Genomic DNA, 16,470 nt, shown 5'->3' on the forward strand with positions numbered 1-16,470 from the left:
CAGTTTTAACATCACGAAATGCATAAGTTTTTTAATCATGTATGTATTTATTCCAATTCTGTGTTCAATTCTTTAGAAACAGGTTCTTAACTTAAAAGCGGCGTGGCACTGGAACATCTGGATGGTAACAAAATTGCTGCGTGCTTATTTTGTTTTGTTTTTTTCCAACTAACATTTCGCACAGTTTGCGCTTGACTGACTTATCGTCCAGACACGCACGCTATGCTCAAATAAAAGAAAAAAATTTAAACTTATTTTAATTTAATAAAACAAATAATATTTTATAACTTTAAAACAAACTGAAACACTCAATATATTTTTTACAAATATTCCGAAACATAATACAGCGTATTTTTTTTCTTCTGACTCGTGCAAAAAAAGTTCTAAAAATTATATAATTTATAATCCCATTTCAATGAAGACATTATAGATATTTTCAATCAATTTATTTATCTGCAATATATAATGATATTCACCAGCATTATTTGAAAATTATTAATAATGTATGACAAAAATCGTTTAACGCGGTCGATAATTTTTCGGAGAGTTAGGAGATTTGAAAGTTATTTGCTGCTTACAATGTCATTTTAAGTAAAAGTAATGCTGTAGACGATAAAAGAGATTTGCTGTTTTGAATATAAATATTTTTTAAAAAGTTCCAGCCGAGTGACAATATTTACTAAAATTTAATTTTCTTGCTCACGATCTTTTCATCAATACAACGAGAACGATAAGTGCAACAAAAATTACCAATGTAGCAACGTGCTCTGAATGACCCGCCATACAAGAGAGCGAAAGCGTTTTTGTTCTCTACAGTCTGTTGTAAGTTGAATGCGTTACATAATAACCAAAGTTTCAAGAGAATGCAGGGATTTTTGAGCAGCTAGCTAGCTGAGTTGCTAATTGCGGAGTGGTGAATGCACACCGCCATTTCTTCAGAAATAATTAAAAAAGACCTTCTGAATTTAAATATTAACTGTTTTTTATCAAATACTTTCAGAGCATATTGTATTAAAAAACTTTTTTTTTCACCAATTAGAATATTTAAAAATTGACTTTGCAGAAATCACAATTATGGTACGCAATTTTTTTCTTCTAATTTTTATTGCATCGTACGTTGAAAAGCATCACCTAATACTAAGAATCACCTAATCATTACAAATTCATTTATCAATAATACTGCATCTTATTTTCTTTCAAATTTTGAAGCGTAACTAAAGACGTCTTTATATAACATTCTTATTAAGAAAAATATGCAATATAAATAATAAATTACATAATTATAAATTTATTTGATTTTTTTCCTGGAATGGAACGCACAAATGCTATTTTACATTGTTTTCCTATGGAAAAATGGCTTCGTTTAACGAATGTTTCGCATGAGTAAGATTCGGGAGCGAAACATTCTCCTTAAATGAGGTTCCACTATACCTTAAAATAACTATCCAAACAGAAATTGTGCTACATCGGTGCTTTAAATATTTACTGTTGTTGATAATCAAGGTCCACTATTACATTTTTTTCCCCGCTTCCCAAGCAGGTACGAATTCAAAAGGCTGTGAAATGTTGAGTTAAAAGAAATAAAACATTACTTCTGATCTCACTTTTCGGAAAGCAGGTTAGGTACGTAAATACTTTCATGAACGTCAGGTGTATTAAAAACTCAATTAAAGTAATCGTCGAATTCCGAATATCATTAGATTCTTCTACCTTAGCCTCAATTTAATTTTTTTCACCTCATCGAAAACGCACTCCGGAGTTTTATTTTATCTTCCTAACGCAGAACAGCTGCTGAGCCGACCTTGGGTCGAATCACGTTTTGTAACCAACGGGTTTACGTGACCCTGTGGAAGTCTTTATTTTTTCCCTTCCCCTCGTAAAAGAGAAAGTGTTGCTATATTCCGGAAGGTAAAAATTTCCACAAAATGGCACGTTTCAGCAAAGGAAATTCAAGCCGGTTGTGTGAAATTTCATATAGATCTGTAACAGATATATCATAATTATTTCTCAAATTTTATGAATCTATCCGACTGCGCCTTATTCTTTACCTTATAAACATTTTACAGATAGAAGAGAAAAAAGACAATTTGCTCTTTGACTGAAGGCTGACTTAGATCCACGAATCTTGCAAAATAATCCAATCATTGAAACCTGTTGCAATGAGCTATCGCCTTCATAAAGTCAAGTATGAACAGTTCTTTGACGGATTTGATTTGATGCTTGTCTGCAATACTGTTGATTGCCTCCATCCATGTCTATCAGATACACAAACTTCCACCAAAATTTGACCGTTGATAAGCTCAACATTTTATAACTGCTTGAGCCTGAAATTTTTTTTAAGCGTGTCTTTATTTCTAGGATCACGGAAATCAGAATGGAATATTCTATCATTTTATTTGTTCATCATCTTGAATCAAACACACAACAAATTCTGTTGGTGAAATTTGCGATATTAAATTATTTTTCAAACTGTAGATTAGTTTTGTTATTTTAATAGCATTATACCCGTTATTTTTATTGTGTACATAAATCTTTATAATGCAGTAAAGTTTCCCACAATATCATAAAAATCTTTTTCAATATAGTAATTTCACTATCATGCGAACTGCTCAGATAATAAGCAGAATCTTTCTTAGTTTTAAAAAATGGAAGAAAATTGCATGCTCAAATATTTGATAAAACTATTACAATACCGTGGCAAAATTATGAAAAAAAAAAAAAAAAAAAAAAAAAAAAAAAAAAAAAACTTAATTTTTTTTTTTTTTTTTGTAAATTAAGAAAATTCATAAGCTAAGTAATTATCATTCAATAGATGATTTTTTGAATTTTCAGATGACGTAATTTGTTCTTAATGCTTTCTTAAATTATGACGGGAAACTTGTCTAAATGTTGCTTAATTTTTAATTCATTAAGATTTCAAAAAATCGTCTCTAAATCCACTTTCTCATCTATCTGTGCCGAGTTTGAGAACTCTGAGTTAATTATTCTGTCCTGTAGAATGTCGATACATATTTTTTTATATAAATACGGGGGTATAATATTTATATTTTAAAAGGAAGACGTCCAAAATACATTTTCGAGGTATTTTTAAAATTTCTTTTTTTTTTCATTAACTTAACGAAACACAAAACACTCTATTCTACATGCGTGTACAAAACATTGGCTCAAAAATTCCTCTATTGGAATTCCAGAACCTACAACAGAAGGAATACTTCTTGTTCACCAGTCTGTGGCTCCTTACATCTCTATTAAATATTGTTACTAAATTAAAAAATAATATTCCATCTACCAGACAAAACTATGCTCATTTTCTTGTTTTACATGTAACGTTATTCTTTGAACAATACAATCCCTTACTTCGTTATCGCACTTTAAGAGATAAAATTATTAATTTGAAGCATTGCATGCCGCCTTTCTTTATACTTTTTCACTACAATCATAACACGCATTGTCTCCTCCAAATTGATTGAAATTCTATAAGTAAGGCAAAAAAGGCGACAAATGATATGAACGGAAGAAAACTAGTTCAAATTCGTCAAGTCAGTAAGTTACCAGGTGGTATGGTTGTAACAAAACAATGCCGTTTTTTAAAAAATATGTTTGTCTGCGTAGGTCCCTGACAGGCGAAGGTAACTTTAACTGGCGTTTCGTCTTTCCTTTCGACTACTTGTCCATCGAGCGTAAAGTCGTCATCAAGAGGAAAGTTTCTGTCTTTTCCTGGGATGAAACCGAATTCAAGCTTCCGCCCCTCCTCGAACTACAGGTGTGGGATGCAGATCACTTCTCCGCTGACGACCACCTCGGTAAGACATCCAATGATTTTAACAATATAATTTCTGTTTGAAAGGTCACATCTTTCTCTTGTGTGGCCTTTCATAACACAAGACGAATGGGAACTCATGAGCTACAACTTCAAAGGGCGACAAAATGCTCTGTATCAGACAGTTTTGCTTTTGCACGCGTGCGTGTATGTGTATGTGATTGAGCACGTACGAGAGGGAAGAATTCCGGGTCGCTAGTAATCCATTGAGACACAAATACAAAAAAAAATGGACCCAATAAAGACGAACTACGTAAGAAACAAGCATCAGTCAAATTTTAAATTTTTAATCCTATTGGTTCGAAAGATTTCTTAATGAGAGAGTGAGTCAGTTAATCAGTGTCATTTGCTTTTGCATTAGTTAGACAAAGAAACATTTCAGAGTCATCAGAAAAAAAGAATACTGATAACATCTCCAACTCCTTTTCATTTTGTAAGGAGCAATACATGATAAATTCGTCTTGATGCCTAGTGCATCTACAGTTTCTCTATATCTCAAAACTGTGTACACTGACTTCGCAAGTAATGTATGATAGGGACGAAAGAGCAGATGGTATGTTAGACATTTCTCGAAACATCGCCGAAAAATCGAGCAGTGAGTTCCAAAAATGGAAGATCCTCCATTCAATCCATTGACACTTCCAATCATGTGCTGAAGAATGCAGTTTTGAGGAATAATCGTGAACCTTCCTTACATATTAACTTTTATGCGTCAGTTCTTGGTTGCTAAATTACAGTGAAAAAGTCAAGATCCAATGTAAATTTCTGAGTCAGTTCGCCCTCATCTTTCATGTGCTTTCATCATGGTATGATTCTTTAAATAATCATATATAAATATTTTTATGGAAGATTTCCCTGGTAATATTACAGAAACTTTCATACCTATAAAAGAGGTGGGTTTTTTTCCTTCAAGAAATGAGAGAACGAGTATTATACCCTATTTTGACTGACATTTCGACATGAAAAACTGTAAGATAAATGGTAAGTTGTCTACGCTGATTGTAAATAATTCTGGCAGTGAAAGCCTTTTGCGTGATGATGGTTAGCAGACCGATGAAATTTGTGGTATCTTCCTACACATTTATGGCATTCAACTACTTGTTTTCACCAGGAACCATTAGTCTGGATCTTAACCGCTTTCCCCGCGGCGCCCGCTCAGCCAGTCTCTGCACTTTAGACATGCTGCGGAAGGACGGCACGGTTCCACAGGTGTCCATCTTCAAGCAAACATGCGTCAAGGGATGGTGGCCTGTTACCTCTAGGAAGAACAGAGGAGAAACCAAACTGACGGTGTGTATCTCGTTTCTGCTTATCTCATCAGTAAACCAACGACTGATAAACTATGGTGTTATTCCATGAAATAATTAGAAGTTCTTTGAAATTACTTCTCTAACGGTGCCATATACACGAAAAAGTAAAAGCAATTCATTGAAGAGAAAGTATTGACAATCCTCTTTGCTAACGTATTTGATCTCAGGGTACGAATATTTTGTTTGATATTGATGCGAAAATATTGTTAATTGTAAAGCTCTTAAAAAGTGTGAGGAAGCTACGTTTCCATAGCAATACAATGTTTGTGATTACAACAAATAGTCTTTTAGAATCCGCTTTTATTTTCTTAATCGTATTTGAGAGAAACAGATGTTGGAGGCAATAATAATAAATGGGAAATCGAAATATACGAAAGAATAAAGAATAGAAACTCATTAAAAGAAAAATGTTCTATGATTAAGCTTTAGTTAGTGAACTAAAAATTGGAAAATATTTTTTTTTAATCAAAAATCAATTTTTTATATTTTTTGTTTAAACAATAGAGTATTTTTTAAATGTTTTTTTCCTTAGAAATTGATTTTCAATTTTGCAGGGTAAAATAGAAGCAGAAATCCAACTTCTGACTCGGGAAGAGGCGGAGAAAACACCTGCCGGACGCGGGAGGAAAGGGCCAGACCCCCTCGAAGAACCCAAGTAAAACTACGTGATCGCGTTTGAAACCTATCACCACCTATCATGAGCCATTCTTTACAATGAGAATAATGTGAAAAGTGCTTTTTCAGGAAAGGGCGATGCTGTAAACCGAATACTGTGAAGTTTCTTTGTTTATCGAGATTTAGTCGGCAGACGGCAAACCGGAGTTTCATATTTAGCTTATGATGAAGAGCATCTCTGTATTTCGGAGCACACGTCTAATTCCAGTCTTCCAGAAGGCTGAGCTTTTAAGTTTTCACTTTTATATTCAATGAATAAGAAACGCAAATCGATTTTTTATTCCATATGAGGACTCATACTTTCTGTATTGGCCAGAAAAGATTCTTTCGAAATTTTTTATTCCATATGATAATTCATACTTTCTGTATTGGTCAGCAAAGATTCTTTCCCTCTATTTAGAAAGATATCCCAAAAGAAAATTTGTGGCAGAGTTCCAAGCCACTATTCCACTGATTTTATTCATGACTTAATTTCGCCACTTTGCAAACATAACTAACCAATCCAAACGAACTCAGTTTGCTGTGAAAGTATAATTTAAAATGAAATTTTCTTTGTTCTGATATGATGAATCTATTCATCAAAATCGGTTATCATGTTTAAATTAATTCATTAAATCTTTAGAACAGCTGGTTACTAAAAACAAGTAATTATCTTAATAATTAAAAGAGATGTACAAACATTAATCGAATGACAAAATGTCGATAAATGTTGCTTTAATATGTGTTTTTCATTCTTGTGTGTTTAAAGGAATATTGCCACATTTTAAAAAAATAATGGAATTCTGGAAAATAAATATTTCTTATTTCAAAAATGATCACATGGAATGAGGTTTCATAGCTTGAAGAACCTGAGAGATGGCCGAATGAATGAAAATAAAGGAATTCGTTGACTGCATCGTGTAGAAATTGTTCGGAAGTTTCTAAATCTTTTTTTATTCTGGGTTTTTATATTTTATCTTCATCCAAAAACAACACTGGGAGCATTTCTTTCTGTTCTTTTACCTTTAAAAAAGACAAAATTATTTTTGTTAAACAACATTTTAAATGTTATAATTATATTCTCGACATTGGAAGACTGAAGGGACTCGCTCTCCGCAGACATTGTTGAGAGCTCTTGCGCTTGCGCTTTACTTACAAAAGACGAGGAAAGGGCATGACAGTAAGAATGCGTATTATTCCACCTCTGTTTTTCACACTGCCGTTGATTTTACAAAGAGTAATATAGAAAGTATGCAATATAATCAAATAAATATTTACAAGCAAATTGTTATGTGTATTTTTTTTACTGTCGGATTACAAAAATCTATAGAAATAGTTCTCTTATGCGTCTCAAAAAACGCGTTACTTATCTTTAGAATTTGGCAACATAGCAAGCATGATCACGTGATCTCTCTTTCAAAACATAAATAAATACGATCCTCATTTCAACTCTTTACTCTTATTACTGAAACATGAATCTCGGACATGATGTTAAGTATTATCAAAACTAAAAAAAAGAAGACGAATTCAACAGGCAAATCCATCGACACAGGAAGATTTTCAAGAAGGGGAAGGGAGTGTATATTGCTTCATAACGATCAGCAGATTTGCATGTAGCTACACCTTCCATTGATATCGAAGCAATTGCTTTCTTCCCTTCGCTACATTTCACGTCAGTTGAGCCCGCCTCTTTGAATTTATGAATTATCTAATTCAAACTGAATGCAATCATCGAACGAGAACCTCTTCTTGGACCCTTTAAGGTCCGAAATTTCTTCAATCACCGGTGTCGGTGTCGAGTGGTGTTGGATCGACTACCCTCTACCGATGACGGAATATGCCTTCAACTGGAGGGGTTGAACCGTGTCCGGTTGTGCCCTTAAGACACAACCACAGCTCTCGTCTATGCATTTTCGACATTCCGGTCATTCAGATTCTTTCGTGTCTTCAAGGAGGCTTGGTGAAGTCGTTTTATGATTAGCACGTCCCTGAATGCACTCTCGATTGTGTCCAAAAATCGTGGTTTTAGTTGGATAAATGTGGTTTAATCGTGGTTTAAACCTGGATAGTACCCCATTATCCAAACCAATCCTAGAAAAAAAAGTATCTAGAGAAGTAAAAAAATATCCCATCCAAGAAATCGTCAATGTTTTCAATTCAGAATTGAAACAAAGGCAACCGATACTTTACCTACTACCCTCTCTTACTACTTATCTACATTTTCTATTCCTCCTCCCTATTCTATCCTCGAAAACAACATACAGACACCGCAAAGGTTTTCTGCAGAACGCGGCTCTTTCACGCTTCGAAGGACGGAATTGGAGCACGACCCTGCTCCATTTTCCAATTTGATTCTTTCATAATGATATAGCAAATGCTTTAAGGCACAAATCGCGTGCCCCCTGCAGTTCGTCAGAATATTATTCTTCAGTCACTAAACTGATGAAGTATGCTAGAGTTTGAATATTGTAACTTCAGCTTTGTAAAGCGTATGGCGTTTATCACATAAAGTAATTTTTGTGATTTTCAATAACGGAAGTTTTTTAAAGCATGGTTTGATTAGTGTTCTTTAAATGTAGACGATAGTTGTTTGAATAAAAGATATTGAAGTGAAAACAACGTTATAAAAGATTGAGATGTTGATAACAAAATTAAGCCCACAATGTAGATATTATAAAAGAGAAAGTTCTTTAAAAAATTCAATAAAAATTTAAATATATTGTTAAATTGGTAAAAGCTCCAATTTATACATTCCAACCCGAATTGCAATTAATTGATAAAATTTGTGTCAATTCCACGTGCTTTTAGGGTTTTAGTGCAGAGATCATATTTTTTATGAAAGAAAATAGTATTCGTTTTTAATATTCTAAAAGAGGTCTGTTTTTAAAACCTTTTTTTTTTTTTTTTTTTTTTTAATCATTAGTTATAACAAATAAATCTGCCCAAAACTTTCTCACATTCAACTTTCTTTTTCCCCATCCCATATGATTCAGTTTTTTTTGTGTATTGTTGAAATTAAAGACTCATAGAAGTGAACATACAAAAGAGAATACACTATTTATTGCTGTGAAGTATTTATTATATCTCTTTGTATACGATATTTGATGTCGGAATACAATTATCTTGATTTTTTGGTTGTCTTTGCAGTAACTGATACAATTTTAGATTTAGTAACTGGTGAAAATGCTAATAAATTTTAATGTTTTAAATATATTAACTTTCTGAGATAAAAAAAAAATATTGTGAGATATCTGCGCATCCATGGTTCTTATAATATTTACAAAAAAGGACAATGGAACAATTCTTTCGTGGAAAACAGTAAATTTTATTATTGATTGATTCACCGAAAAAGTAACCGTTTGTGAAGTCTGAAAAGAAACTCATAACAGAAAGAGCATGTAATCAAAAGTTATCGAGATAGGATAAAACGTTTAGTATAGACATCCAGAACACAGTAAGCACGAACTCCATCTGCCATTAAACACAATCAAAAATACAAATCTATATAACGAGAGATTGCAGTTATAATTATTTTTTAAAAAAATCCAGTATCGTATAGGAGACATTCTAGTGCACTGTAGATTCGTTTGAAACCGATAACAAAAAATATTGCGTAAAGGAGCTTGAGACAGGGCACAAAAATCGCGTATTTACATCAGTTTTAAAATAGATAATATGGACTGTGTCATTGCTACATCCAACACACACTGATAAAATCGCGCCTATGATTTGGCACTAAATATCGCCAGGACGCGCTTTCTTGACAGTCTTCGCATGCGCTCTTAGATCCTTAGGTTCGTTTATCGCCAATGCCTATAATGGTTCAATTTTTTTTTATAACTGAAGTTGTAAACAATGTGTTTAAAAGTAACCTGAATACACTTTCACAAAAGCGCTAATCATTAATTACTTACCTATGATTTTAAATTTTGCATTACTTGAAAAAAAAAGGAGGCTAGCTACTAAAATGCGTGTATGTGTGGAATTTTTATGCGTGTGTTTTATGTGTGTTTGTATGTAATTGATAATGTTGAATTGAACTAAAGTTCTGTCTGTCAACAGGCGTCCGGAGACATCTTTTATCAACATCTTAAACCCCCTGAAAACGCTGCGTTACGCCGTATGGAAGAATTACAAGTTCATGATCATCAAATGCCTCATCCTCATTGCTCTCGCCCTGATATTCGCGCTCTTCTTCTACTCTTTTCCTGGTTACATGGCAAAGAAAATGTTGCGAGCTTGAAAATATCGCTACAGTTGTGATACTGTCCTGTAAATACAAGCTACAGCGAATAAAAACTTTTTTCAGTGCGTTGAAATTTTCTTCTACCAGCATTAAATTATCAAACATAAATTAATTTTCAAAAACATAAAATACAAAGTTAGAAAATAATATTTTCATTATTTATTAATATAATAGCCATCTTTGGCGACAGCTGTTCGACGGGATTAATGCTAGCTAAAATTTTCAATTAAATTTTTTACGTAACTTCGTTTTTTGTAGATTCCTCGGCAAAATGTTTTTCAACAGCAAGTTTTGATGATCATATAACTCATATCGTTATAGAAGCCTTGTGCCGTTCTGTTTATTGTACTATGTCCTGTCTCTCTTCAAACGACCTTCGCTAGAAATTTTAGAGTACTGTAATTTGGTGTAGCACTCTCTGACCTTCTTCACCCTAGAATAGATTTACATTTCCGGTGGTTGGCGAGCCCCGTGCGCCTTATTCCTCATAGTTTGTAAAATATTACAAATGCGAAGGCAGTGAATGTTTTTAACTTAATTTGATATACTATTTTTGTTGTTCTAATATATAAACGCGCACTGCCAAAAAATATTATTTTCGATTAACTTTATTTTTTATTTTAAAATTGGAAGATTATATTGAGTGTAAAATTTATTACAGTACCGTATACCGTCAGAGAATTTGAAAAACAGGAGAAATATTGATATTAACAGTGGCAAAAAAGAAGCCGAATTCTCTGTATGAAAAGGTGAACAAAATATTAAATAAAAGAAATTTATTTCTTATGAATAATAATAAATTATAGGGAGGGGGGTCCCTTAAGACTTAAAAAAAATCATCTAAATTATTTAATAAGCTTGGCCATTTTGATAAAAGTAATAATAATTTAATTTGTTTGTTTGTTTCTTATGGCACTTGCTACTGACAAGCCCACTGTTACGAAGACAGCGATTTAAGCCTGAGGGGGAACGTCTCTTATTTTTTATAGCAGCGCCAACTAGGGCCAAGAGTACGACTTTGCCACTCACGCATCACTCATTCGCTTGCACAACCCCTTTTTACAGGAGGGCACATTCACACATCTCACAGATAGAACAACAGAACAACCATGCCCAAACCGGGACTCGAACCCGGGACGCCCAGATCACGGGGAAGACGCGCTACCCCTATGCCAGGACGCCGGCATAATTTAATTTGTAAAACATTTTTAAACAGTCTCCTTTTATTTTCTTATAATGTAAATATTTAAAAATGTAACAATAATAATAAAAATAATAATTTCTCTGACACATTTAATTCAAAAGTATATATCATGTTTGCTGCCATTATTGATGTCTATAATTCGGATCACTATCTAATAAGATGCTTACTTTTTTGCTCTCTTTTAATTGCAGTAAAGAAGAAAATATCTAATTAGATAGTAGATATGAATCACGGGCGATTCACGTGTTGAGTAACACGTGAATAACATGTTGAGTAACACGTTGATTAAAACTAGGAGATATAAACTAAACATAGGCTTGTTCTACTCACATCAAATTCTACAATGAGAACTTTTGTCATCACGCAAATATGAGTGACTCGGCAGTCAACGTGATACAAAACCGAATAATTTTATAAAGAATCCTAGTGTGAAAGATAGGATAATACTAATTCTTGAGTTCCAATTTTTCCAATTGGAGGAAGACGACAACACATTTTATTTTAAAAGAAAATTTTAATTCTTCATAATATTACTATTCAAAATTTATTCAATTATAATACAAAATGTATATTAAAAAGTACTGATTTTGCATTATGGGAGGAATCAATGTATGCATGATCAATAAGCTAATAAAAAAAATTCTATATTGAGTATTAGTCGCCTCAAGTGACTAGTTGAATCATCGAGAATACAAGTTAATTTAATTTCGAATAAAGTCTTTCAACATACATTTATTCTATGATTCCACCAAGTTATCTGACATTCAGGCAATGTTATTTTAATTCTTACATAAGTTATGCTTATGTAAGAATTAAATGAAACTTCTGCACGAAGACAGTTCCATGAATTCACAGAGGATATTAAAAACGTAAATATCCTCGTCATCTATCTTTTAAATTTCGTGAAATTGTAATTTTGCTTTTGTATTTCTCTTGTAATCTACACAAATATTAAACTAAGTCCTCCTTTTTTAAATTTCAACAATGGAAGCAGTTCGCACAACTAAATATTTCACGGAACATTGAAAACGATTTGAATTTCAGGACAAATTTGAAAAAAAAAATATTTATTTTTTTATTTTAATTACCCAATTTATTTTTGTAGAAAAATATTTTCAGAAGTTATAGTGGGAAGTGCCAAAATCCATTCAGCGAACGTCTGTCTGTTCGAAAAGGAATTTTCTTATCAAAACACAAGGAGTTAGATTGATAAACTCTGGCACATATGTTTAGAATATAAAATGCAAATCCGAATCAAACATGAAGCCGTGTTTGTCAAAACATTTACTTTCTCTCAGTTTGTATTTTTTAATGAACGCAATTGCAGTGACAAAATACATGAAATTTGGTATGCGATCTTGTGGCTACTAATTGTGGTTCTATTTAGAATTATGGTTCCAGTCAAACCCGGAAAAGAACCTATTTCATTTTGCGGTACTTATTTAAAATGTTCATTTGTTTTCAGACAGGGCAAAATGGGAATCCCTAGTATCTCTTAATAATTTCTTTGCAAATCGGTACATTGTAAGCAAGGAAAAACCCCAAATCCCAAGGACTCGTATGTTGATTTGTGGACCGAGAATATTTCTACAAAAATAGAAAAATTAATGAAATAAAAGTCTAAATACGGTCGGAGATTATGGGCATGCGCAGACTTGTTCCTTCTAATATACACATGGCTTTCATGCCGAGATTTGCAGCATTATAGAATATACACAAAAGACTACACATGTGGCTTTAAATTACATCTTAAAACGACTCTTATATAGCCTTGTGGTCCGACTAGCAAGCTGCCAACAAGTGGCATTTGGTACAAACGCGCTATTGGAATTCGCTTTATTTTCACTCCCTCTTATTTAATTCAACTATTTTTTACGGTTAGTAAAATTTTTTTATCTTTCAAACTTGCAATATTTTTTGAAGAAATTAAAAAAGATTTCAATCTTTTATTTAAAATTATTTCCAAACTAGAGAAATTGATGAATTAAAAGTCTAAATTCGGTCGGTGATTCTGGACATGCAAAAACTTGTTCCTAATCGTATAGACATGGTTTTCATGCAGGGATTTGCACAAGTATAGATTATGCACAACAGACGCACATGTGTCTTTAAATTCCAACTCCCGACGTCTCGCATGTTGCCGTCTGGTACGAGTGACAAGCTGCCAAAAAGTAGTCTTGTGTTCAAATAGGATGTTAGAATTCATTTTATTTTCAATCTGTGTAATTTTATTTAACCTTTTTTTATATTTTAAGTTTAGAGAAAATCAACATTTTTCTTTTCAAGTTGTATCCTTTTTACAAGAATTTACAAAGATTTCAATCTTTTAGTTAAAATTACTTCCAAAATAGAGAAATCAATGAAATAAATATCTAAAGTCAGTCGAAGATTCTGGACATGCGCAGACTTGTTAGTTCTCATATGTACATGGCATTCCAGTAGAGATCTGCACAATTATAGAATATACACAAAAGACGACACATGAGATTTAAATTCCCCCTACAGGTGTCTCATATATTGTCTTTTGGTCTGAGTATCTAGCTCCTGTCCAGTGGCCTTAGGGCCAAATCAGCTTTTTGTGTTCGTTTTATTTTCACTCTATTTAACATTTTTTAATTCGTTTTTTTATTTTTTTATTTTAAGGGTAGTGAATAACATTATTTTTTATTTCATGTTTTATTATTTTTCCAATTATTTAGAAAGATTTCAATCTTTTATTTAAAATTATTTCCAAAATAGAGAAATTAAAGAAATAAATGTCTAAATTCGGCGGCAGATTCTCGACATGCTCAGTCTTGTTCCTTCTCATATATACATAGCATTCAAGCAGAGATCTGCACAAGTATAAAATATACACAACAGAAGACAAGTGGCTTTAAATTCCCCCTACAGGTGTCTCGTATATTACCTTGTTGTCTGCGTGTCCAGCTCCCATTCAGTGCTTTTAGGTTCAACCCCTCTGTTTCTTTTCGTTTTATTTTCACTTTGTTTAATTTTATTTAATTTTTTATTTATTTTAAGGCTAGTGAATATCATTATTTTTCATTTCATGTTTTATTATTTTTCCAATTATTTAGAAAGATTTCAATCTTTTATTTAAAATTATTTCCAAAATAGAGAAGTTAAAGAAATAAATGTCTAAATTCGGCGGCAGATTCTGGACATGCTCAGTCTTGTTCCTTCTCATATATACATAGCATTCAAGCAGAGATCTGCACAAGTATAGAATATACACAACAGAAGACATGTGGCTTTAAATTCCCCTTACAGGTGTCTCGTATATTACCTTGTTGTCTGCGTGTCCAGCTCCCATTCAGTGCTTTTAGGTTCAAACCCTCTGTTTCTGTTCGTTTTATTTTCACTTTGTTTAATTTTATTTAATTTTTTTTTTATTTTAAGGCTAGTGAATATCATTATTTTTCATTTCATGTTTTATTATTTTTCCAATTATTTAGAAAGATTTCAATCTTTTATTTAAAATTATTTCCAAAATAGAGAAATTAAAGAAATAAATGTCTAAATTCAGCGGCAGATTCTGGACATGCTCAGTCTTGTTCCTTCTCATATATACATGGCATTCAAGTAGGGATCTGCACAATTATAGAATATACACAACAGACGACACACGTGGTTTTTAACTCCCCCTTTTTGGTGTCTCGTATATTGCCTTGTGGTCTGCATACCTAGCTCCTGTGCGTTGGCCTTAGGTTCAAACCCGCTGTTTGTGTTCTTTTTATTTTTAATTTTGTTTAATTTTTTTTTTTTTTTTTATTTTAAGGGTAGTGAATATCATTATTTTTCGCCTCATGTTTTATTATATTTTCAAAGATTTAGAAAGATTTCTATCTTTTATTTAAAATTATTTCCAAATCGAGAAATTAATGAAATAAAAGTCTGAATTCGGCCGAAGATTCTGGACATGCGCAGTCTTGTTCCTTCTCATATATACGTAGCATTCAAGTAGAGATCTGCACAATTATAGAATATACACAATAGACGACACATGTGGCTTTAAATTCCACCTATAGGTGTCTAGTATATTGCTTTGTGGTCTGCGTATATAGCTCCCAACTAGTAGCTTTAGCTTCAAACACGCTGTTTGTGTACGTTTTATTTTCAATCTGTTTAATTTTATTTAATTTTTTTTAAGGTAGTGAATGTCAATATTTTTCATTTCATGTTTTATTATTTTTTCAAGGATTTAGAAAGATTTCAATCTTTTATTTAAGATTATTTCCAAAATAGAGAAATTAAAGAAATAAATGTCTAAATTCGGCGGGAGATTCTGGACATGCTCAGTCTTGTTCCTTCTCATATAAACATGGCATTCAAGTAGACATCTGCACAAATATAGAATAGACACAATAGACGACACATGTGGCTTTAATTTCCCCTTACAGGTGTCTCGTATATTACCTTGTGGTCTGCGTATCTAGCTAATGTTCAGTTTCTTTAGATTCAAATCCGCTGCTTGTGTTCGTTTTACTTTCAATCTGTTTAATTTTGTTTATTTTATTTTTATTTTTATTTTAAGGGTAGTGAATATCATTATTTTTCGTTTCATGTTTTATTATATTTTCAAAGATTTAGAAAGATTTCAATCTTTTATTTAAAATTACTTCCAAATCGAGAAATTAATGAAATAAAAGTCTGAATTCGGCCGATGATTCTGGACATGCGCAGTCTTGTTCCTTCTCATATATACATGGCATTCAAGTAGGGATCTGCACAATTATAGAATATACACAACAGACGACACACGTGGTTTTAAACTCCCCCTTATTGGTGTCTCGTATATTGCCTTGTAGTCTGCATACCTAGCTTCTGTGCGTTGGCCTTAGGTTCAAACCCGCTGTTTGTGTTCTTTTTATTTTTAATTTTGTTTAATTTTTTTATTTTTTTATTTTAAGGGTAGTGAATATCATTATTTTTCGTTTCATGTTTTATTATATTTTCAAAGATTTAAAAAGATTTCAATCTTTTATTTAAAATTACTTCCAAATCGAGAAATTAATGAAATAAAAGTCTGAATTCGGCCGATGATTCTGGACATGCGCAGTCTTGTTCCTTCTCATATATACGTGGCATTCAAGTAGGGATCTGCACAATTATAGAATATACACAACAGACGACACACGTGGTTTTAAACTCCCCCTTATTGGTGTCTCGTATATTGCCTTGTAGTCTGCATACCTAGCTTCTGTGCGTTGGCCTTAGGTTCAAACCCGCTGTTTGT

At 32.5% G+C, this 16,470-nt stretch overlaps 1 protein-coding gene across 1 annotated transcript in view; it reads left to right on the forward strand.

Moving 5' to 3' along the window:
- The window catches only part of LOC129988996 (otoferlin-like), a 79,927-nt gene extending 69,900 nt beyond the window's left edge, over positions 1–10,027 (forward strand). The window contains exons 33-36 of the mRNA XM_056097296.1: positions 3,613–3,803; positions 4,932–5,110; positions 5,685–5,785; positions 9,847–10,027. Coding sequence (XP_055953271.1) covers positions 3,613–3,803; positions 4,932–5,110; positions 5,685–5,785; positions 9,847–10,027 — 652 coding nt within the window. The remainder of the gene's footprint in view (positions 1–3,612; positions 3,804–4,931; positions 5,111–5,684; positions 5,786–9,846) is intronic.
- The last annotated feature ends 6,443 nt before the right edge of the window (positions 10,028–16,470 follow it).

Source organism: Argiope bruennichi, chromosome 10 (assembly GCF_947563725.1).
Source record: "Argiope bruennichi chromosome 10, qqArgBrue1.1, whole genome shotgun sequence".
NCBI lineage: Eukaryota > Metazoa > Arthropoda > Arachnida > Araneae > Araneidae > Argiope > Argiope bruennichi.